General features: G+C 42.2%; 1 protein-coding gene across 2 annotated transcripts in view; it reads left to right on the forward strand.

Annotated features, from left to right (window-relative positions):
* The window catches only part of galnt2 (UDP-N-acetyl-alpha-D-galactosamine:polypeptide N-acetylgalactosaminyltransferase 2), a 92,362-nt gene that overhangs the window by 36,719 nt on the left and 30,369 nt on the right, over positions 1 to 25,274 (forward strand). For both annotated transcript variants that reach the window (XM_024388146.2, XM_024388147.2), the window contains exon 2: positions 23,942 to 24,032. In XM_024388146.2, coding sequence (XP_024243914.1) covers positions 23,942 to 24,032 — 91 coding nt within the window. The remainder of the gene's footprint in view (positions 1 to 23,941; positions 24,033 to 25,274) is intronic.

The raw sequence follows: 25,274 nt of genomic DNA on the forward strand, positions 1-25,274 counted from the left end.
GAAGTGCTACACTATGCTGTGGGCTCCCTGCTCTGCTACACCTTGATAGGGGAAGGCCAGTTACTGCACTGTCAGGGCTCCCCTATTTTATGACCCTCCATGGTGTATTTGAAACGCAGAGAAGCAATTTGAAACGCAGAGAAAAAAAAGGTACTCCTTCAGATCATTTGTAATCCCTGCCTGGCTGGGTCTGGGTTTTGTCCAGGCAGTGTGTGTCGGTGCCCTGCCCTGAGGGTAGAGCTGTAATGGTCTTCCATTGCAGGAATTCTCCTAAGATAGCCCAGGCTGCTCTCAGATCATCTCGCTACTGAGTATCCAAATTGCTGTGCTGCTGAGATCTCTCTTGGTCAATTTCATGCCCAACTGAACAACATATTGGAGTATTTACAATTGCACTGAATGATTGTACAACAAGGTGTTTGTTTGAATTCTTGAATTGCTCAGGGTGTAACAAAGGCATATTAGTATAGGCCTAATTGGAAATTACTTGCATTGAGAGAATTTTGCACATCAGTTGTGATGACATAAGACCAACATTTTTGTGATCTGAAAATACACTATATATACGAAGTATGTAGACACCCCTTCAAATTAGTGGATTGGGCTATTTCAGCTACACCCGTTTCTGACCGGTGTATGCATGGCTGTGTGGTCCATTTTAATCTCCATAGACAAACATTGGCAGTAGAACGGCCTTACTGAAAAGCTCAGTAACTTTCAACGTGATACCGTCATAGGATGCCACCTTTCCAACATGTCAGTTCGTCAAATTTCGGCCTGCTAGAGCTACCCCGGTCAACTGTAAGTGCTGTTATTGTGAAAGTTCAAGTCTAGGAGCAACAACAGCTCAGCCGCAAAGTGGTAGGGCACACAAGCTCAGAACGTGACTCCCGAGTCCTGCAGATACCCAGGTTAGCCTATGTGCGGGAGTACTGGTTGGTCAGCCCGATTGAGGTAGTATGTACATGAATGTATCGTTAAAGTGACTATGCATATATGATAAACAGAGAGTAGCAGCAGTGTAAAAAGAGGGGTTGGGGGGGGGCACAATGCAAATAGTCCGGATTACCTGTTCAGGAGTCTTATGGCTTGGGGGTTAAAACTGTTGAGAACCTTTTTTGTCCTAGACCTGGCACTCCTGTGAACAGTCTAGGGTGTCTGGGGTCTTTGACAATATTTAGGGCCTTCCTCTGACATTGCCTGCTGTAGAGGTCCTGGATGGCAGGCAGCTTAGCCCCAGTGATGTACTGGGCTGTACGCACTGCCCTCTGTAGTGCCTTGCGGTCAGAGGCCGAGCAGTTGCCGTACCAGGCAGTGATGCAACCAGCTCTCGATGTTGCAGCTGTAGAACCTTTTGAGGATCTCTTTTTAGTTTCCTGAGGGGGAATAGGCTTTGTCTTGCCCTCCTCACGACTGTCTTGGTGTGTTTGAACCATTCTAGTTTGTTGTTGATGTGGACACCAAGGAACTTGCAGCTCTCAACCTGCTCCACTACAGCCCTGTCGATGAGAATGGGGGCGTGCTCTGTCCTCCTTTTTCTGTAGTCCACAATCTCCTTAGTCTTGGTTACGTTGAGGGATAGGTTGTTATTCTGGCAACACCCGGCCAGGTCTCTGACTTCCTCCCTATAGGCTGTCTCGTTGTTGTCGGTATTCAGGCCTACCATTGTTGTGTCGTCTGCAAACTTAATGATGGTGGTGGAGTCGTGCCTGGCCATGCAGTAGTGGGTGAACAGGGAGTACAGGAGGGGACTGAGCACGCACCCCTGTGGAACTCCAATGTTGATGATCAGTGTGGCAGATGTGCTGCTACCTACCCTCAGCACCTGGGGGCTGCCCATCAAGAAGTCCAGGATCCAGTTGCAGAGGGAGGTGTTTAGTCCCAGGATCCGTAGCTTAGTGATGAGCTTTGAGGGTACTATGGCGTTGAACGCTGAGCTGTAGTCAATGAATAGCATTCTTACGTAAGTGTTCCTTTTGTCCAGGTGGGAAAGGGTAGTGTGGATCTGTTTGGGCGGTATGCAAATTGGAATGGTTCTTGGGTTTCTGGAATAATGGTGTTGTGAGCCATTACCAACCTTTCAAAGCACTTCATGGCTACAGATGTGAGTGAGGGGCTGTAGTCATTTAGACAGGTTGCTTTTGTGTTCTTGGGCACAGGGACTATGGTGGTCTGCTTGAAACATGTTGGTATTACAGACTTAATCAGGGACATGTTGAAAATATCAGTGAAGACACCTGTCAGTTGGTCAGCACATGCCCGGAGCACACGTCCTGGTAATCGGTCTGGCCCCGCAGCCTTGTGTATGTTGATCTGTTTAAAGGTCTTACTCACGTCGGCTATGGAGAGCGTGATCACACAGTCGCCTGGAACAGCTGATGCTCTCATGCATGGCTCAGTGTTGCTTGCCTCGATGTGAGCATAGAAGTGATTTAGCTCGTCTGGTAGGCTCGTGTCACTGGGCAGCTCGCGGCAGTGCTTCCCTTTGTAGTCTAATTGTTCGCAAACCCTGCCACATAAGACGAGCGTCGGAGCCGGTGTAGTACGATTCAATCTTAGCTCTGTATTGACGCTTTGCCTGTTTAATGGTTCGTCGCAGGGCATAGCAGGATTTATTCTAAGCTTCCAGGTTAGAGTCTCGCACCTTGAAAGCGGCAGCTCTACCCTTTAGCTCAGTGCAAATGTTGCCTGTAATCCATGGCTACTGGTTGGGGTATGTACATACAGTCACTGTGGGGTCGACATCCTCAAAGCACTTATTGATAAAGCCAGTGACTGATGTGGTGTACTCCTCAATGCCATTGGAAGAATCCCGGGACATGTTCCAGTCTGTGATAGCAAAACAGTCCTGTAGTTTAGCATCTGCTTCATCAGACCACTGTTTTTATACACTGAGTCACTGGTGCTTCCTGCTTTAATTTTTGCTTGTAAGCAGGAATCAGGAGGATAGAGTTGTGTTTGGATTTACCAAATGGAGGGCGAGGGAGAGCTTTGTACGCGTCTCTGTGTGTGGAGTACAGGTGATCTAGAATTTTTTTTCCTCTGGTTGCACTTTTAACATGTTGATGGAAATTTGGTAGAACTGATTTAAGTTTCCCTGCATTAAATTATCTGGCCACTAGGAGCGCCTCCTCTGGGTGAGTGGTTACCTGTTTGCTTATTTCCTTATACAACTGACTGAGTGCGGTCTTAGTGCCAGCATCTGTTTGTGGTGGTAAATAAACAGCCACGAAAAGTATAGCTGAAAGCGGCAAAGGGGGGACCAACTCCATATTAATGGTGCAGTGAACTGTGGTGGAATTTATCCTCCCCCTTTCTATAAATCAGGTTTGAATGGGCTGTTTTTACTCCTAAACGGTGTGAAGGATATACCTCACCCATTAATGCGGCCATTAAACTTAACAACATCATGTTGTGTGTTAGGTGAAGATGACAGCGGACAAGGGCTGGAAGCATCTTTATTTAATTGTTCGTTTTTTTGGCTGCCATTCCAGGTTGACATTAGATTGATGTCTGCACTTTGGCTGACGGGTGACCGCTTGACATAAACCATCAGTCCAAAGCACTGTAATTCATTTGATGTCTTTTAAAATGTCACTCTTGAGGCATATTTTCATGTGTAGCAGACTCCATTGACCCTGTATGATATGATAAAAGCAATGATGAAGCCTTAGTGGAGCCCCTACGCGCTTGCAATGTTAAAAGCATTAGTTAAATACAAGCATCTGGTACGCTCTGTGTGTTTTCTTCCCACTAATCCTTTGTTAAAACCTGACAAAGGCTTTAATTCAGAAAGTATTGGTCAAGCTCATCAAAGGCTATAAAGAGACTAGGCCGGAAAATGCACAAGTGAAACTTCTTGGTCCATTGATCATTTCAGTCAGAGAGGCAAGACCATTTAACTTCAAATGCCAGGCCTTTGGTTTTGAACTGCCACTCAGTGATCTGTAGCCTTCAGTAGCAGCCCATGCATCCTGCACATCTAAAATAACCATGAGGGCAGTGGCAGAATCGCTTTCATTAGACCTGCAGAAAATGACAGGCTCAGAGATCTGCCCAGTGGATGTTTCAGTCAAATTGGACCATCTGTCACACTAGTGTGTAGTTTACTTAACTCAACATAGTCTTTTTAACTTTAATCTTTAATCTATCGTCACACCTGACATGTCCCATGTATTGACCTGCCAATAATTCTTACTGTCCATCAGTACTACCTTCCCTTTCCCTGTAAACCAACATAACACATGCAGATCTGCTGTCTCTGCGCATTAGTGAGCAGCCACTCTGCTCTAATGGCTCCAATGGGAGGAGGTAAGGAGACTGGCAGGAAGAGGACTTTGTACCCACTCTAAGAAAAAGAGTTGTCCATTTATATGGCAGCCATACAAATTTCAACAAAGGAAATGACCCCACTGTTATCACAAGTGTAAAGTTAGGGTTAGTGGGGGACTGGGGATTGAGCTCTCTCCTAAGTCCTGTGAGGAAAAGGAAGAAGGAGATTTCCCCGTCAAGCTGCTGTAATCAAGCACAAAAGCAGCATTACTGGGCAGAGCTTTGAACAGGTGGGCACAGCAGTCCCAGCGTGTGTGTGTGTGTGTGTGAGAGAGGGTGGAGTGGACCACAGACCTTGAGAATGGAAAGGGGTTAATACAAAGCCCAAAATCCCCAGGCTTAAAGTCCGGAGACTGTTAAACAGTAATTCCCTCAGGTGTAGGTTTACTGTAAAGGCAGGGACTTATCTCAATTGGTACCTCTATGAAAATGCTAGGTTACATTATTTGTGACCTACCATTTACATTCGTCAAGGTGGTGCCTTAGAAGTAATCTATAGGTATACAAGCCTTCTCAAGCTCGGTCATTCAACCATTTCTATGAAGTGTAAATGTTGACTTCAACTTGGGTATTATTAGCGTGATCTGTTCTCCCATTCACACGCATAATGGGATTCTGATGTGTTGAGGACAAGGTAGGAGCAGGAAATTAGACTCCTCAAAAATAAAAATGAAATCCCAGTAGGTTTGGTATTTATGAAGAGGTTATGGGGTACTTGGCACCCTGATGTGCCGCTGATGGTGGCAGCGCTTCCTGGTTCCTTAGGCCTCCCAGCTCCTGATTTAGTTGTTAAATTAAGTGAAGTCGACCTCTCAGGTAGCTCATTTGTAACAGCCCCCAGCTCCAACTGTGTTCAAAGGCCTCAAGGGTCCAACTGAAAACGCCTTTAGTGCTAAATTAGAAACAGCAGGGGACTTGAAGGAATATCTCTGTTTATTCCAAAGCAGCGGTTGTCGGAACATGGGGTTGGGGTGGTAACCATAGTTACAAGACTAATCAGTGAGCTTTGTGTGGACCCCGAGGTGCAGTGTATGCTTTGGCGATTTCCCCTGAAGCACACACTACATCTCTGAGATTATAGCTTTACATGAAAAATATGAAACACCAATGATGAGGCTACTCTCTCAATCTCTAACATCTGTTTAGTTTTTGCACATAGGCATAAATAGTTTAGAGTTATTTATTTATAGTGTTATTTATTATTACTAAATGATTCATTGAATCAGACTCCTATTTGTATAAAGGGTTTACTGCCTCTTGCCCTTCAGCAGTAATATGTCATGTTGGTGACTGACTGACTGTCAATTCGGGCAACAACACATGATCAGTAGGGTAAAACTAACCTGTCTCACGACGGTCTAATGTCATGGGTAGGCTATATACGTATCATAGGCTGATGCCATAGTCATGATCATCATATTGACTGGTGTTATTTTTCTGTAACATCCAGGGAAGAGTCCTCCGTTTTGAACAGGCACTTGCAGGTTGACATAGTTCAATCCATTCTTGGTTTCTGTGATATGTCATTACCGCTATTATTGTAGTGGGGTGACAGGTAATTTACTACTGTGGTTTTAAACAGCAATTCACTGAGGAATTGCGCTTCAGTAATCTCACTGACATGGAAGGACATGAAAGAATCGGAGGAGATGGAATGAAAATTAAAAGTGATAGCCGTGTTACTTTTTAAACTACTTTTTCATCACTATACTGTTCAGCTGTTATCCTTTTTAAAAATATTAACAGAAATGAATTAATAACAGTTATCATTATGGGAATTATTAAAATAGTTCAACAGGATTAGCATACTGTAGTTTGATATTTTACCATAAACCTACTCCTTCAAAAGACTATAACTCCTATTCATAAAGGTGTTTATTTTCTGTCTCTCACATAGTAACACACTGTCAGCCGCTTGCCCTTCAGCAGTAATATGTCATGTTGGTGACTGACTGACTGTCAATTCGGGCAACAATAATGCTTTGACAGAGACTGTTTCCCCAATGCCCCTCCTCCAGTCCGTGACTCAAATAAAACACACTTAATCATCAGCAAAACATAATGGGTAGGTTTTAGCTCAGTTTTGTCTCTTGGTTTGTTTAAGGTGTTGATGGCCAATATGACACGTCAATCCCTTTTCTGTCTCAAAAGCCATGAAAGTGTCAACTGCTAATGCTTCCCAGAAATTAGATTTAGTGCAGAACTTCATTTTGAACATTTTGGATTGGAGGTCGACGGATTAATCGGAATGGCCGATTAATTAGGGCTGATTTCAAGTTTTCCTAACAATCGGAAATCGGTATTTTTGGGCACCGATTTTGCCGATAAAATTTAAAAAAAAAAAAAAACTTTATTTAACTAGACAAGTCAGTTAAGAACACATTCTTATTTTCAACGACTGCCTTGGAATGGTGGGTTAACTGCCTTGTTCAGGGGCAGAACGACAGATTTCCACCTTGACATCTCAGGGGATCCCATCTTGCAACCTTACAGTTAACTAGTCCAATGCTCTAACCACCTGCCTCTCATTGCACTCCACGAGGAGCCTGCCTGTTATGTGAATGCAGTAGAAGCCAAGGTAAGTTGCTAGCTAGCAATAAACTTATCTTATAAAAAACAATCAATCAATCATAATCACTAGTTATAACGACACATGGTTGATGATATTACTCGTTTATCTAGCGTGTCCTGCGTTGCATATAATCGATGCAATGCTAGGGGATGATTTAACAATCGTTGGACGACTGTACCTAACCATAAACACCAATGCCTTTCTTAAAATCAATACACAGAAGTATATATTTTTATACCTGCGTATTTAGCTAAAAGAAATCCAGGTTAGCAAGCAATATTAACCAGGTGAAATTGTGTCATTTCTTTTGCGTTCATTGCACGCAGAGTCAGGGTATATGCAACAGTTTGGGCAGCCTGGCTCATTGCGAACTAATTTGCCAGAATTTCATGTAAATTATGACATAACATTGAAGGTTGTGCAATGTAACAAGAATATTTAGACTTAGGGATGCCACCTGTTAGATAAAATACCGAATGTTTTGTTTTCTAAATGATAGTTTCCGGATTCGACCATATTAATGACCAAAGGCTCACATTTCTGTGTGTTATTATGTTATAATTAAGTCTATAATTTTATAGAGCAGTCTGACTGAGTGATGGTAGGCAGCAGGCTCGTAAGCATTCATTCAAACAGCACTTTTGTGCGTTTTGCCAGCAGCTCTTCACAAGCACAGCACTGTTTATGACTTCAAGCCTATCAGCCTAATGGCTGGTATAACCGATGTGAAATGGCTAGCTAGTTAGCTGGTTGTGCGCTAATAGCGTTTCAAACGTCACTCGCTCTGAGACTTGGAGTAGTTATTCCCCTTGCTCTGCAAGGGCCGTGGCTTTTGTGGAGCGATGGGTAACGCTGCTTCGAGTGTGGCCTCTTACCTTGGAATATTGAAGTCTCATGTTAAAAGGAACCACCAACTTTCATATGTTCTCATGTTCTGAGCAAGGAACTCAAACGTTAGCTTTTTTACATGGCACATATTGCACTTTTACTTCTCCAACACTTTGTTTTTGCATTATTTAAACCATATTGAACATGTTTCATTGTTTATTTGAGGCTAAATTGATTTTTATTGATGTATTATATTAAGTTAAAATAAGTGTTAATTCAGTATGGTTGTAATTGTCATTATTACAAATACATATAAAAAAATCTGCCGATTTTTAATCGGTATCGGCTTTTTTCGGGGGTACTCCAATAATCGGTATCGGCGTTGAAAAAAATCATAATCGGTCGACCTCCATTTTGGATATTCTTTAGCTACTGCACTGGATCACTTTCTTTCATCTTCTTATTACAAGGTTCTGATCACATTACATCATTATTGGTACTAATTTAACGGGCAAGTTTAACTCCTTTTAACATTGATTTGTAATTCAGGTATTTGTATCTTTCCATTAAAAATGTAACATTACCTTGGAATTTTGTTGGGCTCTATGATAACATCTTGGCTTAAGAGACTAAAGCCTTGTTTATCTCCTCACAATCAAAAAATCAATTGTGTTAAATTCATAATATGAGTAACAATAAAGCTTGTTTTGTCCACAGCGTATTTGTTGCACTCACTATTCTGCCACATGTAGGTTCATTTGAGGGTCAGAGTCCTAGTTCAACATCAGCCCGTGTGACTGTGCATATAGCCCAGACCTCTAAAAACTATGTTCATACACTCATCTGAGATTCAACTCGAGATGTTTTCAGTTGCTTTGCTGTGAAAATTGATTAAACATGTGCCAGTACTAAGCCCAACATTTAAAAAACCCACCCTATACTTGGCCGTGTTGGCTCAAATCTAATTTCATGAGCATAGTCGACAGTCAATAAACTAGCTAGACATTAAATGCAATTATGTCTGGTTGCAACAAGCAATGCAATCCCACAGTCTCGTGTTTTATGGCGTAATCAGTGTGTGCCAGGTCCTGTGGGATGTAAAGTCTCTGTTGCATTCCAGAGATGAGGCCACATCATGTTGGAGATCAAGGCAGGGAGGCTTTTGTGATGACATACAGGAATCACTGTGATTCCAGAGTTCAAGGTGAACTGACTCAGTGGGCCGTCACATGAGAACGTATCCTTCTATTACTCAAGATTATAGGCTTTAGAACCCTACAAAGTAAAATCTCTCAAGAAAGAACTGTGACTGATTTTATGACCTGTCCCCTGGTGATATACTGTAACTGTATGGCAGCTTCATATTGACACTCTTTCTGTACTGTATGGGTTTGACCATGAGTGGTGGATTGTTTGAGTGTGTGTCATCTGGACAAAGTCTCTGAAGAATACGGATGGTGTTTGTGTTCCAGGTTGGCTCTTAAACTGTAAATGGAACAGACTGGATGCCAGGTGTTAATCTCAGAGAAAGATTGACTGCAAGAAGATTTAGTGGCTTATTCATTTGGCTCTGTCTGCCCTGAGCTAAGACTAAATTGAGGGGAGACTCTTTGTGTTGTGTTTTGTTTTATGTCTGTATGTGGTCTTGATGTGGTGACACTACACTCCTGAATCCTGCTGGTCCCAGAGGCTCCACTGTTGTTTTCTGGTTTTGGTGTTTAAAGGGGATGGTATCGATTTCTCTCAAGGGGAAAGTTCACCCTCCTCCACTGGTACATTAGTGATAGTCTGCTAATGGACAACTCCATTTTTAACTCATGAACAGCGAGTCTGTGGCGATGCACCGAGCACAGATCTAAACTGACAGGGAAGCGGCCTCCTACCACAGACTGTTATCACCCAGGTTAATACGAACTCCGAGAAGGTCATTACACCAGCCAACACACCAATCTGCTCCGAACAGAGCCTTAAGAAACCGAATGGAGTATAGCAGCTTCAGATGGTTTCATTACAAAAGATCCAGATTCACAAAAGGGTCAACAAAATGTCTACTATTATCATGGGTGTTGCAATTGCAAACTTCATCAAGTGAGTCTTTACAATATGGAAATTAGTGTCTCTTTTGCTACTCTAGCTCTAAATTAGGATTCACATTTTTGCTATTCTATTTGCATCCATCAAGAGTAAGAATCTCTCACTTGACAGGCCAGAGCATTCTGTTTTAATTAGTACTATATCTTCGCGTCACAGCCGCCTCCATTGTCATCCCAGCTGACATTCCCAGGTCAGGCCGGACTCTGGCGGCTCAACACAGGGCTTAAGTGGCTTTCAGGATGAGTGAGTTTGGAAGTGAGAACATTGAGGTGGCATGTCACCATGCGGAGGAGACGAAGGATGCCTTGGCCTGATCTACTGACTGTGGCCATTACAGTAAAGCAGTTGTTCTGGACCTATTTAGAGGCTCTGTCTCTGGGCAGGACTAAGGCAGCCATGCCTGAGCTCTTCAGTGGCTCAGTGTTAAGTGTCTGGGCCAGGTGGTATTCATTAAGCCCTCTACTTTCTGAGCACCAGGGCCCTGGGCAGAAAACTGATGGTTGTTTCTTCTCTCTCGCTCATCCAATCCAGCACTTGAAAACATTTCTAGAAGATTCGACCCTACCGTTACGCTTGTTTACACTGAGCTGCACTGGGGTCGGAACGAAATCATGATTACATTAAGACACTGTGAAGCCGGCAAAAGATATGGGTTGGAAAACGTACCTCAATGCAGGGATGGGATATGCCACTGTATTCCAAATTGTACCATTATCCACATTGATACATAAAAAAGCTTGAAATACTGCAATTTTTATCATCCTCATGCTAGCTAGCAGTAGCCACTGCAGCCATTTTGGAATGTCAGTGTCAGCCAATCAGCTCCTTGGTGGTTCAACACAACAGTGCCGTTCCATAATGGCTGCTGTGGCTACTGCTAACTAGCATGAGGTCGAAAGGGCAGTTTTCCGGGAAAACGAGCAGTATTTAAATCAAATCAAACTATTTGTCACATGCACCGAATACAACAAGTGTAGACCTTACCGTGAAATGCTTACTTACAAGCCCTTAACCAACAGTGCAGTTAAAGCGAGAATTAAGAAAATATTTACCAAATAATCTAAAGTAAAAAATATATACAGGGGGTACCGGTAACGAGTCAGTGTGTGGGGGTATAGGTTAGTTGATGTAGATAGGGGTGAAGTGAATATGCATAGATAATAAACAGCGAGTAACAGCAGTGTACAAAACAAATGGAGGGGTCAATGTAATAGTCTGGTAGCCATTTTACTAATTGTTCAGCAGTCTCATTGCTTGGGAGTTAAAGCTGTTAAGGAGCCTTTTGGTCCTAGACTTGGCGCTCCGGTACCGCTTACTGTGCGGTAGCAGAGAAAACAGTCTATGACTTGGGTGACTGGAGTCTCTGACAATTTTATGGGCTTTCCTCTGACACTGCCTATTATATAGGTCCTGGATTGCAGGAGGCTTGGCCCCAGTGATGTACTGGGCCCTACGCACTACCCTCGGTAGAGCCTTGCGGTCGGAGGCCGAGCAGTAGCCATACCAGGCGGTGATGCAACCGGTGCAGCTGTATAACTTTTTGAGGATCTGGGGACCCATGCCAAATCTTTTCAGTCTCCTGGGGGGGAAAGGTGTTGTTGTGACCTCTTCACGACTGTCTTGGTGTGTTTGGACCATGATAGTTCATTGGTGATGTGGACACCAAGGAACTTGAAACTCTCGACCTGCTCTACTACAGCCCCGTTGATGTTAATGGGGGCCTGTTCGGCTCGCCTTTTCCTGTAGTCCACGATCAGCTACTTTTTGTCTTGCTCACATTGAGGGAGAGGTTGTGGTCCTGGCACCACACTGCCAGTTCTCTGACCTCCTCCCTATAGGCTGTCTCATCGTTGTCGGTGATCAGGCCTACCACTATTTTATTGTCAGAAAACTTAATGATGGTGTTGGAGTCGTGTTTGGCCACACAGTCGTGGGTGAACTGGGAGTACAGGAGGGGACTAAGTACACACCGCTGAGGGGCCCCAGTATTGAGGATCAGCGTGGCAGATGTGTTGTTGCCTACCCTTACCACCTGGTGGTGGCCCGTCAGGATGTCCACGATCCAGTTGCAGAGGGAGGTGTTTAGTCCCAGGGTCCTTAGCTTAGTGATGAGCTTCGTAGGCACTATGGTGTTGAACGTTAAGCTGTAGTAAATGAACAGCATTCTCACATAGGTGTCCCTTTTGTCCATGTGGGAAAGGGTAGTGTGGAGTGTGATTGAGCCTGACCTGTTGAAAGGTATTGGTCACATCGGCTACCGAGAGCGTTATCACACAGTCATCCAGAACAGCTGGTGCTCTCGTGCATGCTTCAGTGTTGCTTGCCTCGAAGCGAGCATAAAGGGCATTAAGCTCGTCTGGTAGGATTGCGACACTTGGCAGCTCGTGTCTGGGTTTCCCTTTGTTGTCCATAATAGTTTTCAAGCCCTGCCTCATCCAATGAGTGTCAGAGCCGGTGTAGTAGGATTCAGTCTTAATCCTTAATTGACGCTTTGCTTGTTTGATGGTTCGTCTGAGAGCATAGCAGGATTTCTTATAAGCGTCCAGATTAGTGTCCCGCTCCTTGAAAGCGGCAGCTCAAAGCTTTAGCACGATGCGGATGTTGCCTGTAATCCATGGTTGCTGGTTGGGATATGTACGTATGGACATTGTGGGGATGACGTTGTCGATGCACTTAGCCATCGGCTTCATCAATCCTCGTCAACGCCATTGGATGAATCCTGGAACATATTCCAGTCTGTGCTAGCAAAACAGTCCTGTAGCGTAGCATCCACGTCATCTGACTACCTCCGTATTGAGCGAGTCACTGGTACTTCCTGCTTTAGTTTTTGCTTGTAAGCAGGAATCAGGATAGAATTATGGTCAGATTTGCCAAATGGAGGGCAGGAGAGAGCTTTGTATGCATCTCTCTGTGTGGAGTAAAGGTGGTCTAGAGTTTTTTTTCTCCCTCTGGTTGCACGTGACATGCTGGTAAACATTTGGTAAAACTGATTTATGTTTGCCTGCGTTAAAGTCCCCGGCCACTTGGAGCACCGCTTCTGGATGAGCATTTTCTTGTTTGTTTATGGCCGTATAGAGGTGGTTGAGTGTGGTCTTAGTGCCAGCATCAGTCTGTGGTGGTAAATAGACGGCTACGAATAATATAGATGCGTACTCTCTTACTCTTTTGGTAGATAGTGTGGTCTACAACTTATTGTAAGGTACTCTACCTCAGGCGACCAATACCTCAAGACTTTTTTAATATTAGACATCGTGCACCAGCTGTTATTGACTAAAAGACACCCCCCCACTCCTTGTCTTACCAGACTTAGCATCTCTGTTCTGCCAGTGCATGGAAAATCCCACCAGCTCTATATTATCCGTGTCGCTGTTCAGCCACGACTCATGAAACATGAGATATTACAGTTCTTAATGTCCCGTTGGTAGGATAATTGTAATCCTAGTTCCTCAATTTTAATTTCCAATGATTGCATGTTAGCAAGTAGAACGGAAGGCAGTGGATTACGCTCGCTTACAGATTACAGGCAGGCCGATCTGTACATACAATAGTACGCAAAGTATAAACTCCATGGGACCACGCAGCCGTCATACCGCTCAGGAAGGAGACGCGTTCTGTCTCCTAAAGATGAATGTACTTTGGTGTGAAAAGTGCAAATCAATCCCAGAACAACAGCAAAGGACCGTGTGAAGATGCTGGAGGAAACAGTTACAAAAGTATCTATATCCGCAGAGAAACAAGTCCTAAATCGACATAACCTGAAAGACCGCTCAGCAAGGAAGAAGCCACTGCTCCAAAACCGCCATAAAAAGCCAGACTACGGTTTGCAAGTGCACATGGGGACAAAGATTGTACTTTTGGGATAAATGTCCTCTGGTCTGATGAAACAAAAATAGAACTGTTTGGCCCTGATGACCATCATTATGTTTGGAGGAAAAAGGGTGAGTCTTGCAAGCCTAAGAACACCATCCGAACCGTGAAGCACGGGGTTGGCAGCATCATGTTGTGGGGGTGCTTTGCTGCAGGAGGGACTCGTGCACTTCACAAAATAGATGGCATCATGAGGACGGAAAATTATGTGGATATATTGAAGCAACATCTCAAGACATCAGTCAGGAAGTTAAAGCTTGGTCACAAATGGGTCTTCCAAATGGACAATGACCCCAAGCATAGTCCAAAGTTGTGGCAAAATGGCTTATGGACAACAAAGTCAAGGTATTGGAGTGGCCATCACAAATCCCTGACCTCAATCCTATAGAAAATTTGTGGTCAGAACTGAAAAAGCGTGTGCGAGCAAGGAGGCCGACAAACCTGACTCAGTAACACCAGCTCTGTCAGTAGTAATGGGCCAAAATTCACCCAACTTATTGTGGGAAGCTTGTGGAAGGCTACCTGACACGTTTGACTCAAGTTAAACAATTTAAAGGCAATGCTACCAAATACTAATTGAATGTATGTAAACTTCTGACCCACTGGGAATGTGATACAATAAATAAAAGATGAAATAAATAATTCTCTCTACTATTATTCTGACATTTCATTTTCTTAAAAAAGTGGTGATCCTAACTGACCTAAGAAAGGGATTTTTTACGAGGATTTAAATGTCAGGAATTGTGAAAAACTGAGTTTAAATGTATTTGGCTAAGGTGTATATAAACTTCCGACTGTAAAACGTCAGCCATCCTCTCCGGCGCCATCTTATCTTGATATATTGGTGTGGATAAAGGTACAATTTTGAGCATTTTTCCCTATCTATATCTTGCGCCAGCCCCACGGTGTCTTAATGTTACCGTGATTGCATTCCTTTCCCAGTGCAGCTCAGCGTTAACAAGCATAATGGTAGGGTCTGAATCTTCTGGCAATTGAAAAGACAGGCAAAATATAACAATTTTAACGAGGCCCACTGTTGTGACGTGGGCCCAAGATGACTTTAAAATACTATGATTATGAATATTTGTTGGGTGAATTGTTTCACCACCTGAAAAACAAACCCTTGTGTGCTGTCCACATTTTACAATGATAAGAAAGTACATGTTCCTGGAGACCAGTACCAGATGGAACTGAGTATATCATTGAGTGAAAGTGATGCTATAAAGTGCTTTTATAATCAAATCTGGAAACAGCCCAGTGTCTTTATGATTCGATGTTTTGTAAGATTCTTTGGTTGAAGGTAAGATGACTGCTGCTTTTCTCACTAGTGTTTTTAAGCAAGCATGGTGTCTTACAGAAGGATGATAGGAATGTTTGGCAGAACCATTGCCATTGGTGGTTAATCTATTATTGATATCCTAGCTGTAATAACATTAGTGATATCATTCCTCATGTTCCTCCAACAAAGCCATCCAATTATATACCACTATACCATTGGACTGCCAAGTTTCCAGATAACAATCTTTGAGGCTCGTCGGTAAGAATGAGCCAAAAGAGACAAATTTGTGATGTACCCAATTGGTGGCCATAAGAATGTGTGATGTTAGATCCTAGTCAGCCCAAGGCATCCTGCTGCAAGTGCTTTGGCTAATAATCTTCAAACTGTTGGGGATAATTCAAAGACTTGCTGAGCAATCAGTGAGGGAGATAGCCTGTTGGCTAACATATGCAAGAAACAACCCAATTTTGTTCAATTGACTGAGTGACGTCTGATTTGATTCATTTTTCGTTAGCTTGTCCAGCGTGCACTTCAGATTACTCCACCATCTGTTTGAAATCAGCCCCAGAACTTGTCAAACTTGTCAAATAAAAGAGAACATTAGAGAAGTGAATGTCAACATTTTAGCCATGATGATTTGCACTGAGTAATTTTGCCGTCTGAGGCAGCGTTTTGGCAGAAGACAGCCTTTCGTATATGTATTTTTCTAATTGATTTATTGATTAAGCTTAGCTTGTGCTGACCATTTCACTTGCCCATGCCAGATGAGTCATTACTGAGGGTTAAATAAAGCTAGATGTTTTTTTACACTGTGTTTTATGGAGTTTTTTTCTGGTTAGCTAAGGTGCTGTATATAGTGTTTTGGGCAAAGCAGGAAGGTCCACGTCTAAGGCCGCATTCACTAGGACACATTCATGAACATTAAGATATAAATATATTGTGTACAACAGAACATGCGTCTTGGACATTGTGTCTGTTCTATTCATCGCATTTCTATCTGCAACTTTCAGTATGTTGAAGGAATCCTCCTGAACCCTATTTCAGGTGACGTGTGAAGCAGGTTTTCTTGTTTGGTTTTCCATCCATGATGAGCTGTGGTGGTTAGGTCTAGCTGTGGTGGTTAGGTCTAGCTGTGGTGGTTAGGTCTAGCTGTGGTGGTTTGTCACATTCATGGCATCAGTGTCTGTCTGGCTGACTGTTTGGCTCATGAGAAGTACACAGAGAACTGTTTAGCTAAATTAGAAAATATCAACTTTGTCTGGGGTCTGCTATTGCTCTGGTGCTGTTTGATCACTTTGTATGGCTGTTTTAAGTTTGAATAAGCCTAAATGGTTGACTTCTCTCCATCACCACCTTGTTGTTTGTCAGAATCTTGAAATTACCTTTGCAAATCACTCCATTGCTGTCAGTGGGTGACGTAGACCTTTTCAGTTGTCCATTGGTAAAAGCCTGCACTGTGTGAGATAAGCTATAAGAACATTTCAAGATTCCTAGTCTGTTCATAGATTTGCAGACTCTTCATCTTGTGTTTTTATGCCAAAATGTGAAAAGTATAAATCACGTAATACTACATGCTTGACATCATAGTGTTGCCTGGCTCTGGCATTTCAGCATGTGCAGCACCATAAGCCAGTGTGTACAAGAATACCCTCAAGATGCATACTTTGTCATTAATCAAACTGAAGTTGGCAACCGAAGATGGTGTTCGCGGTCTCTTTCAATTTATCGCCAAATAACGGGACTTCTGTGTACTGCACATACTGTTGTGCAGTTCTGCAGCCCTGTCTAGCCAGGCAAATATAATCCATCTGAGCACAGTTGGTGTGAGGCCAGCCTTGCTCTGCCTCCTCTCTGTGGGATGTTCAGGCTGATGTTATTAGGAGGAATGTTTCTCCTCCTCCCAGCTCTAAGAGATGTGCTCACTGTTCATTGCAGGGCTTTCAGCCATGTATCTAGAACAGCTGAGACACCATCGAAACCCACTTAAACCTTCAGGTTCCACAGCTCCTAACCTCTTTAACAGAGCTGGCTTCATCTGCAGAAGTGGACATTCAGTCTTCAGTCTCTCCCCTCCCACTAAGAGTAGCTTGGCTATGATTGGCATGCACTATGTTAACTCCCTGTATAATTCAGTGCTTGTATGTACACTACCGGTCAACAGTTTTAGAACACCTACTCATTCAAGTGTTTTTCTTTATTTGTACTATTTTCTAAGTTATAGAATAATAGTGGAGACATCAAACCTATGAAATAACACATGGAATCATGTAGTAACCAAAAAAGTGTTAAACAAATAAAGATATACTTTATATTTGAGATTCTTCAAATAGCCACTCTTTGCCTTGATGACAACTTTGCACACTCTTGGCATTCTCTCAACCAGCTTCACCTGGAATGCTTTACCAACAGTCTTGAAGGAGTTCCCACATATGCTGAGCACTCTGAGCACATTTTCCTTCACTCTGCTGTCCGACTCATCCCAAACCATCTCAATTGGGTTGAGGTCGGGGGATTGTGGAGGCTAGGTCATCTGATGCAGGTCATCTGATGCAGCACTCTCTTTCTTGGTCAAATAGTCCTTACACAGCCTGGAGGTGTATTGGGTCATAATCCTGATGAAAAACAAATGATAGTCCCACTAAGCCCAAACCAGATGGGATGGCGTATCGCTGCAGAATGCTGTGGTAGCCATGCTGGTTAAGTGTGCCTTAGGTCCTAAATATATCACAGACAGTGTCATCAGCAAAGCACCCCCCACTCTAAAACAACACCTCCTCCATGCTTTACGGTGGGAAATATACATGTGGAGATCATCCGTTCACCCACACTGCGTCTTACAAAGACGAGGCGTTTGGAACCAAAAATCTCCAATTTGGACTCCAGACCAAAGGACAAATTTCCACCGGTCTAATGTCCATTGCTTGTGTTTCTTGGCCCAATCAAATCTCTTCTTATTGGTGTCCATTAGTAGTGGTTTCTTCGCAGCAATTCGACCACGAAGGCCTCATTCACACAGTCTCCTCTGAACAGTTGATGTTGAGATGTGTCTGTTACTTGAACTCTGAAGTATTTATTTGGCTGCAATTTCTGAGGCTGGTAACTAATAAACTTATCCTCTGCAGCAGAGGTAACTCTGGGTCTTCCGTTCCTGTGGCGGTCGTCATGAGAGCCAGTTTCATCATAGTGCTTGATGGTTTTGGCTACTGCACTGGAATCAATTTTCCGTATTGACTGACCTTCATGTCTTAAAGTAATGATGGACTGTCGTTTCCTTTTGCTTATTTGAGCTGTTCTTGCCATAATATGGACTTGGTCTTTTACCAAATAGGGCTATCTTCTTTATACCACCCCAACCCTTTCACAACGCAACTGCATTAAGAAGTTAAGAAATTCCACAAATGAACCTTTAAGGCACACCTGTTAATTGAAATGCATGAAGGGACCAAATCCTCAATACACTTTACGACACTTCAGATCTGACTGATAATGAAAGCAAACACAGTACAGTATCTTAGTACAGTATGACAAGGATAGTTCAGTTAAGACAAGTGCTAGGTCTTCCTACCTGTTCTATCAGCAGGGATTGTAAATATTTAAATGGACTTTAGTGTTACTCTGGCAGACTCTTCTTGAGGAATCCTATCTGTGTTCTCTTAACTGATGCATTCTCTGCTTGCTTCTACAGTAGTTCAACCTTGTCATGACCCCACATATTCCTACATAACCCTAACAGCTGTGTCTTATACGTTTCCTGATCTCTGAAGAGCACTCAAAAGATACTCTTCTACTCTCTTCCCTACCCACTTCTACTCTCAAGTTCTACAGTTCACCGTCCCAACTGAAGCTGCAGCATCCTCAGAGAAGAGGGGACATTTTTGGTTGAACTTTGCTCCTCTGCTCCAGCCTGCCTTCCACAAACTAGCATAAAAGAGCCTCCAGTCTGGCTGCTGCCTGCTAATGCCCCCTGGCAGTGCATGTATAGCTCAGTGAGGGGGAACAGTTGCTGTGCGGTTATACCATGCCAACTGAGATGGATATTCCTCTGAGCTCTCGGCATTCACACCTGCTTTCTCCCACAATTGGCTCCCAGACCTGAAATGGCCCTGAATCACAAAGATTACATAATGGGAGTCAGGCAGGCCAAAAACTAGAATATAATTTACTGTAGTAGTCTACTACTGTACCAGATCAGATAAATGATGTACCGGAAAGATGGTAGCATTGCTGTTCATAACAGGGCGTACATACTACAGTGTCATATGTAAAAGCAGGGCACAGCAGGGACATTTTAGTGGCCTACACACGATTCCCCATAATGTGAAAGTGGAATTATGTTTTTCAAATTTTTTACTAATTACTTAAATATGAAAAGCTGAAAGGTCTTGAGTCAATAAGTATTCAATCCCTTCGTTATTGCAAGCCTAAATAAGTTAATTAAAAAGTTATTAATTATACTACGAAGATACAGGCATCCTTCCTAACCAGAGCATTTGAGCAGTTGGAAATCCCGCACTGCTAAAAACTGCTCTGTGCTCACAGGGAAAAAAACTGCCGCTCCAAATTCGCTCCATTCATTAACATCCATCTAGTTTTGTGACTACCTGGACCTACCAATAGTTTAAGTATTGAAACCCAACCATATGGCTTTGATTGAAAAGTATTTGAATAAACATGAAAAGGTAATGTAAGAGCAGTCTTATTTTCAAATAGGCTACATGTTATATTAAACAACATATAAACACTAAATAGGTCAGGAGCCAGACAGGGAGCCTAAGGAATGAAAATTAATTAGCTATATTATTTAAATTACTTTAAAGCTATAGCCTACAAAGAAATGCATTTGAGAGTGTGACATGACAGGCTGGTAGGAACATAAAGCATTCAGCATTTAAACAGCATTTTGTTGTATTAAATGATTGTCTATAAATGGCACTTATAGGCTGTGACTTACTTTAGTCAAAATAAGCCAATCAAAATGGAAACCACCTTGAATGTGGAAATATGCCAGGCCTATTGGGCCAAAATCAATTATGGCCTATTGTTAATTTTTGTTCTATTATCTATACAAAACATTTAAAATATCTGATTTTTGGTTTATAAATATTTTGCCACAATGACGCACTTATCTACCTTTCTTTTAGCATGTTCACGTAGTAAGTACACCATCATGCTTTTGGGATAAGTGTCTTTTCAGATTCCACAATGATTCTTTAATTGTGGACACTACCCTTTATTTAACTAGGCAAGTCTGTTAAGAACAAATTCTTATTTACAATGACGGCCAAACCCGGACGACGCTGGGCCAATTGTGCGCTGCCCTATGGGACTCCCAATCACGGCCAGATGTGACCAGGTCTCTCTTGGAAAAGAGATATTATCTCAATGAGTAAAACCTGTATAAATAAAGGTTAAATAAAAAATGTGATGCAGCCTGGATTCAAACCAGGGACTGCAGTGATGCCTCTTGAACTGAGATGCAGTGCCTTAGACCTCTGCACCACTCGGGAGCCCAAACATCACCGTACTCCCTCTCTTGCTCTGGGTCTTCATCTTTGTAAGTCACCTTGATTTAGCACCCGCGTCTTTCGTCAGTTTCTTAATGAAAATATTTTGTGAACTCCATGACGGTAGCTAAAGCAAGGGGCTATAGCAGCACACAAGTAGCCTACAAATGCATGCTGAGGTGGGCATGCCCTGAGGTTGTGAAGTGAGTGCTACTGGAGCAAAATTAGAGCGGGCAAGAAGGACAACGTTTCAGCCTTCATCTGACATACTCTGTTCCTAACTCAGTCGGAGAGGAAGGAAAACGCTCAGAGATTTCCCCATGAGGCAAATGGTGACTTTTTAAAACGGAGTTTAATGGCTGTGATAGAAAACTGAGGATCGATGAACAACATTGTCGTTACTCCACAGTATTAACTTAATTGACAGAGCGAAAAGAAGGAAGCCTGTACATAATTCAAATATTCCAAAACATGCATCCTGATTGCAAAAAGGCATTAAAGTAATTCACCTTTTGTCCTGAATTCAAGGTGTTATGTTTGGGGAAAATCCAATACAACACTTTACTGAGTACCACTCTCCATATTTCCAAGCATTGTGGGGGCTGCATCATGTTAGGGGTGTGCTTGTAATCGTTAAGGACTTTTCATGATAAACAAGAAATGGAATAGAGCTAAGCACAGGTAAAATCCTAGAGGAAAACCTGGTTCAGTCTGTTTTCCATCTTTCCAATTCACCCTTCAATAACCTTAAACACAAGGCCAAATCTACACTGGAGTTGCTTCCCAAGAAGATATGTTCCTGAGTTGCAGTTAGAGTTTTATATAAAATCTGCTTGAAAATGGTTGTCTAGCAATGATCAACAACCAATTTGTAGAGATTGAAGAATTGTTTCAATAATAATGGGCAAATATTGAACAATCCAGATGTGCAAAGCTCTTAGACTTACCAAGAAAGACTGGATATTAAACATTTAGGTACATATGTGTCTTATATCGGCTGAAAGCTTCAATTCCTGTTAATCTAACTGCACTGCCTGATTTACAGTAGCTATTACAGCGAAAACATGCCATGTGATTGTTTGAGGACGGCGCCCCACATCAAAATATTTTTCCACCGGCACAGGTTTCATACATTCACAAATAACGATTAAATATTCACTTACTTTTTGAAAATCTTCCTCTGATTTGACATCCAAAGGGTCCCAGCTATAACATGTAGTGTAGTTCTGTTCGTTAAAATCCTTCTTTTATATCCCAAAAGGTCTGTTTAGTTGGCACCATCTATTTGAGTAATCATGCAGAGAAAGGAATCTGAAAATCTACCCCTAAACTTTGTTTCAACAAGTCTAAATACATTTCTATTTACTCCACAGTTACCCTAAAATGTAATCAAACTATAATATTTCTTATGGAAAGAAGTATGTTCAATAGGAAACCGATTTTAGCAGGTGCGTCCTGTCTTAATGGCACACACAAACATGAATTTCCACTAAAACGTATTATTTCTTATTAGTTTTTGAAGTTACAAAACTTAACTGTGCATTTATTGACACATGGGGAGCACACCCTGTGGAAGCCATAGGAATTGCATCCAGGGAGCTAATTTTCAATATGACCTTTTACTTGCCTTTCTAAGAGGATGGTCTCTCAACAACAATAAAACATTTCCGGTTGGTTTTTCTTTGGATTTTCTCCTACCATATCTATTGTGTTATATTCTCCTACATTATTTTAACATTTCCACAAACCTCAGTGTTTTTTTCCCAATGGTACCAATTATATGGATATCCTGGCTTCAGGGCCTGAGCAACAGGCAGTTTACTTTGGGCACATCATTTAGGTGGAAATTGAGAAAAAAGGCGCCTAGGCCTAAGAAGTCAGAACGCATAATCATGCTCGAAAAGAAATGCATCACATTTTTCTTAATTGCTGGTGATTCACAGGACATTAAGTACTCATTCATGTTCGTCTGTCTAAATATATAGATTTTTGTTAAGATATGAGAATTACTTTGATAAGTTAATATGATCAAATGCTGAGCATCTAAATGCTTTTCTTTGCCACAGCCACGTGTACATTTTGGGCTGACTGAGGGGACCAGTCGACCAGACCAGATGCTGATCGCGTTTTGTAAAGCGAGGGCTTCTGGACAGGACTTCAGTAGCTTGCTCTCTGTCCATTCCATACCATCCCGCCTGTTTGTTTATTTACTGCTAATCTTGGCAAGAGGCCGCCTTGAGATATTACCAAGCCAGCCCACGTTGTGTTACAGGCTTGCAGCACTGCAGTGTGTCACCGTTTGGCTTGGCCCATGCTCTCATTGTCAGCCCGGCCATATTTCCCAACAGTTTGTTATGGAGGCAGGCGAGAATGATCAAATGTGCTATATGCTGAGGCCAAAGGCTCCTGCAGTGTGGGGAATCTTTACTGGCTTTGTGCAGGCACACAACTCCTGTGTGTTCTAACACGGATGGAAATCCCTTTTGGCTGTTTAGTCACTGACTGTCCTTCTGCTTTTGTTTCTGCCGTGAGATCAGGACGGCAGCCACTCCCCAATTGACATTTCCTCTCCATCACATTCCGTTCTGTGAATCCTCACATAACTTATTGTTGTGGATGCAATGACGCACCTGGCGATGATTGGAATGTTCAAGAGCACCTGCATCAGGTTTTGTAGTCTAGACAGTTTCTTTCAGTTTATCCTGATGGTAGTAGACAAGGAGACAACAACGTATTTTGTCCATTAGATTGTATCAAACATGCTGTTTTGTATATGGGTGTAATTTATACTCTGTGGTTAACCCAAAATACCACGCAGAAGTTATTTTTGTCTGACTCTTGAGAAGGTCTAATGCATGATTCAACATACAAGTTGTGAAGTTATTTGAATCGCTGCGAGCCCTAAGCTGAATAAAACATGTCCTCTGTCCTTCCCCTGTCTATCTGGTTTGGGTAAGTAGCCTACGTTCTAAGTTCTTAAATGTAAATTGAATGATGGTGAACTGTCTGTCATAGGATCTCTTTACCTTTTTCTTCATCAAGATGCTTTTGACAAGCTCACTTATATTTTTAAAAGCTTCTCGAAGCAGCGCAATGCTAGGTCAGGGGCATCTCGTTGCCAGAGTAACTTGATGATGCAAATCATGCATTTGTAATTCCACAGTTAACCCTGAACGAATAAATCAATAACACCAACTGGGAACTAGGAAGACTGAAGTATTATTAAAGCTTTTTCTAACCATTTGCTTTGAGAATTAGTCTGGGAAATGTGCTTAACATTCTCGGTTTAAACTACTCAGACATGTCATTGAGGAACACTGCTATTTATGAAACATGGGGGTGAGCATTTTCTATGTTTAGATCATCCTTTTCTGAGGAGAGCAAGAATATATTTTCCACTGAATGTAAAAAAGTTGCCTTCACTATTTGTTTCTATATTCATGTGTCTTTGTGTTTCTTTGGCAGGATGACTGGAACGCTATTGACTCATCAAATCAGGCCCAGGCCCACAGCAACACAGATGACAAAACCCACAGTCTGGAGACACTCCCCCCAGGTAAGAGCCAGATATCCCAGCCCTGCCAGGCATCCCACAGCGCCATCCATTCTGATTAGCCCTTCCATTTACACACAGGCGCAGGAGAGTCCTGTTGAGAAAATGAATCGACATGTTGTTCAAGCCACTTTGCAATAGAGCAGGGTGTCAGCTGTGGCTCTGTTTAAAACTAGTAAACTACCTTTACTGTTCATAAGGTCAGGGCTAATTATGCAAGGTGTGTGTGTGTGTATAGAGATGCTATGAAAAGCATCTGAATTCATCTGGGTGTTTTTACAAATGTCTGATCCTTGTCCTCAGGCCAATCACCCAAGTAGAAAAGCCCCTGTCGTAACAATTTGCGAGCCCATGCGCTCAACCAAACCCGGGATCCAATTTAGCAGGGCTGCTTAATGCATTAAGCCTCAGGTGTAAGCATATGCTGACTTGATAGGCTTTTTAGGCATTTAAAAAAGCAGCATGCCATGTACGAAGAGATATATATACATTTTAGTATTTTTACCATCATAACTAGTTCTGGGGGAGAGCTGTTCCTTTTAATTTATGTCATAAACATTCCATATTTTCTATAAAGGTAGGGCAGGGAGAAAAATCATTCCCATCTGCTTTTGTTTCCTGTATTTTATGTAGAAAAGAATACCCCTATCAATATTCAACTGTGTCTTGTTTCAGTGGCTTATGCTATTTAGGTCACTCGGCTTAACACTCAAGTTTGAGTTAAACAAAGAATTTGCAGAAGGGTGCCCATTTTTAATTAAGCTAATTTCCAGATGGCCTAATGTACAATTAATCCTTTTTTGACTCCAAAGTATAATGGAATGTCTGTGAAAATTGCCTTTTAATTAGCCTGTTCTATCTGCTATCAAATCAAACCAAATTCTATTTGTCACATGCTCCAAGTACAACTGATGTAAACTTTACCATAAAATGATTCCCAACAATGCAGAGTTTAAAATAAAATAGTATTACGAGGAATAAACTAAAATACACAAGAATGGAGCTATATACAGACAGCCAGTACCAGATCAATGTGGAGAGGTATGAGGTCTTTTGAGGTATACTGAACAAAAATATAAACGCAACATGTAAAGTGTTTCATGAGCTGAAACTAAAGATCCCAGAAATGTTCAATATGCACAAAAACCTTATTACTCTCAAATTCTGTGCACAAGTTTGTTAAATATAATTATTATAATTTTTTTGTATAACTAGGCAAGTCACTTAAGAACAAATTCTAATTTA

The sequence above is a fragment of the Oncorhynchus tshawytscha genome, linkage group LG25 (genome assembly GCF_018296145.1).
Source record: "Oncorhynchus tshawytscha isolate Ot180627B linkage group LG25, Otsh_v2.0, whole genome shotgun sequence".
In the NCBI taxonomy this organism is placed as follows: domain Eukaryota; kingdom Metazoa; phylum Chordata; class Actinopteri; order Salmoniformes; family Salmonidae; genus Oncorhynchus; species Oncorhynchus tshawytscha.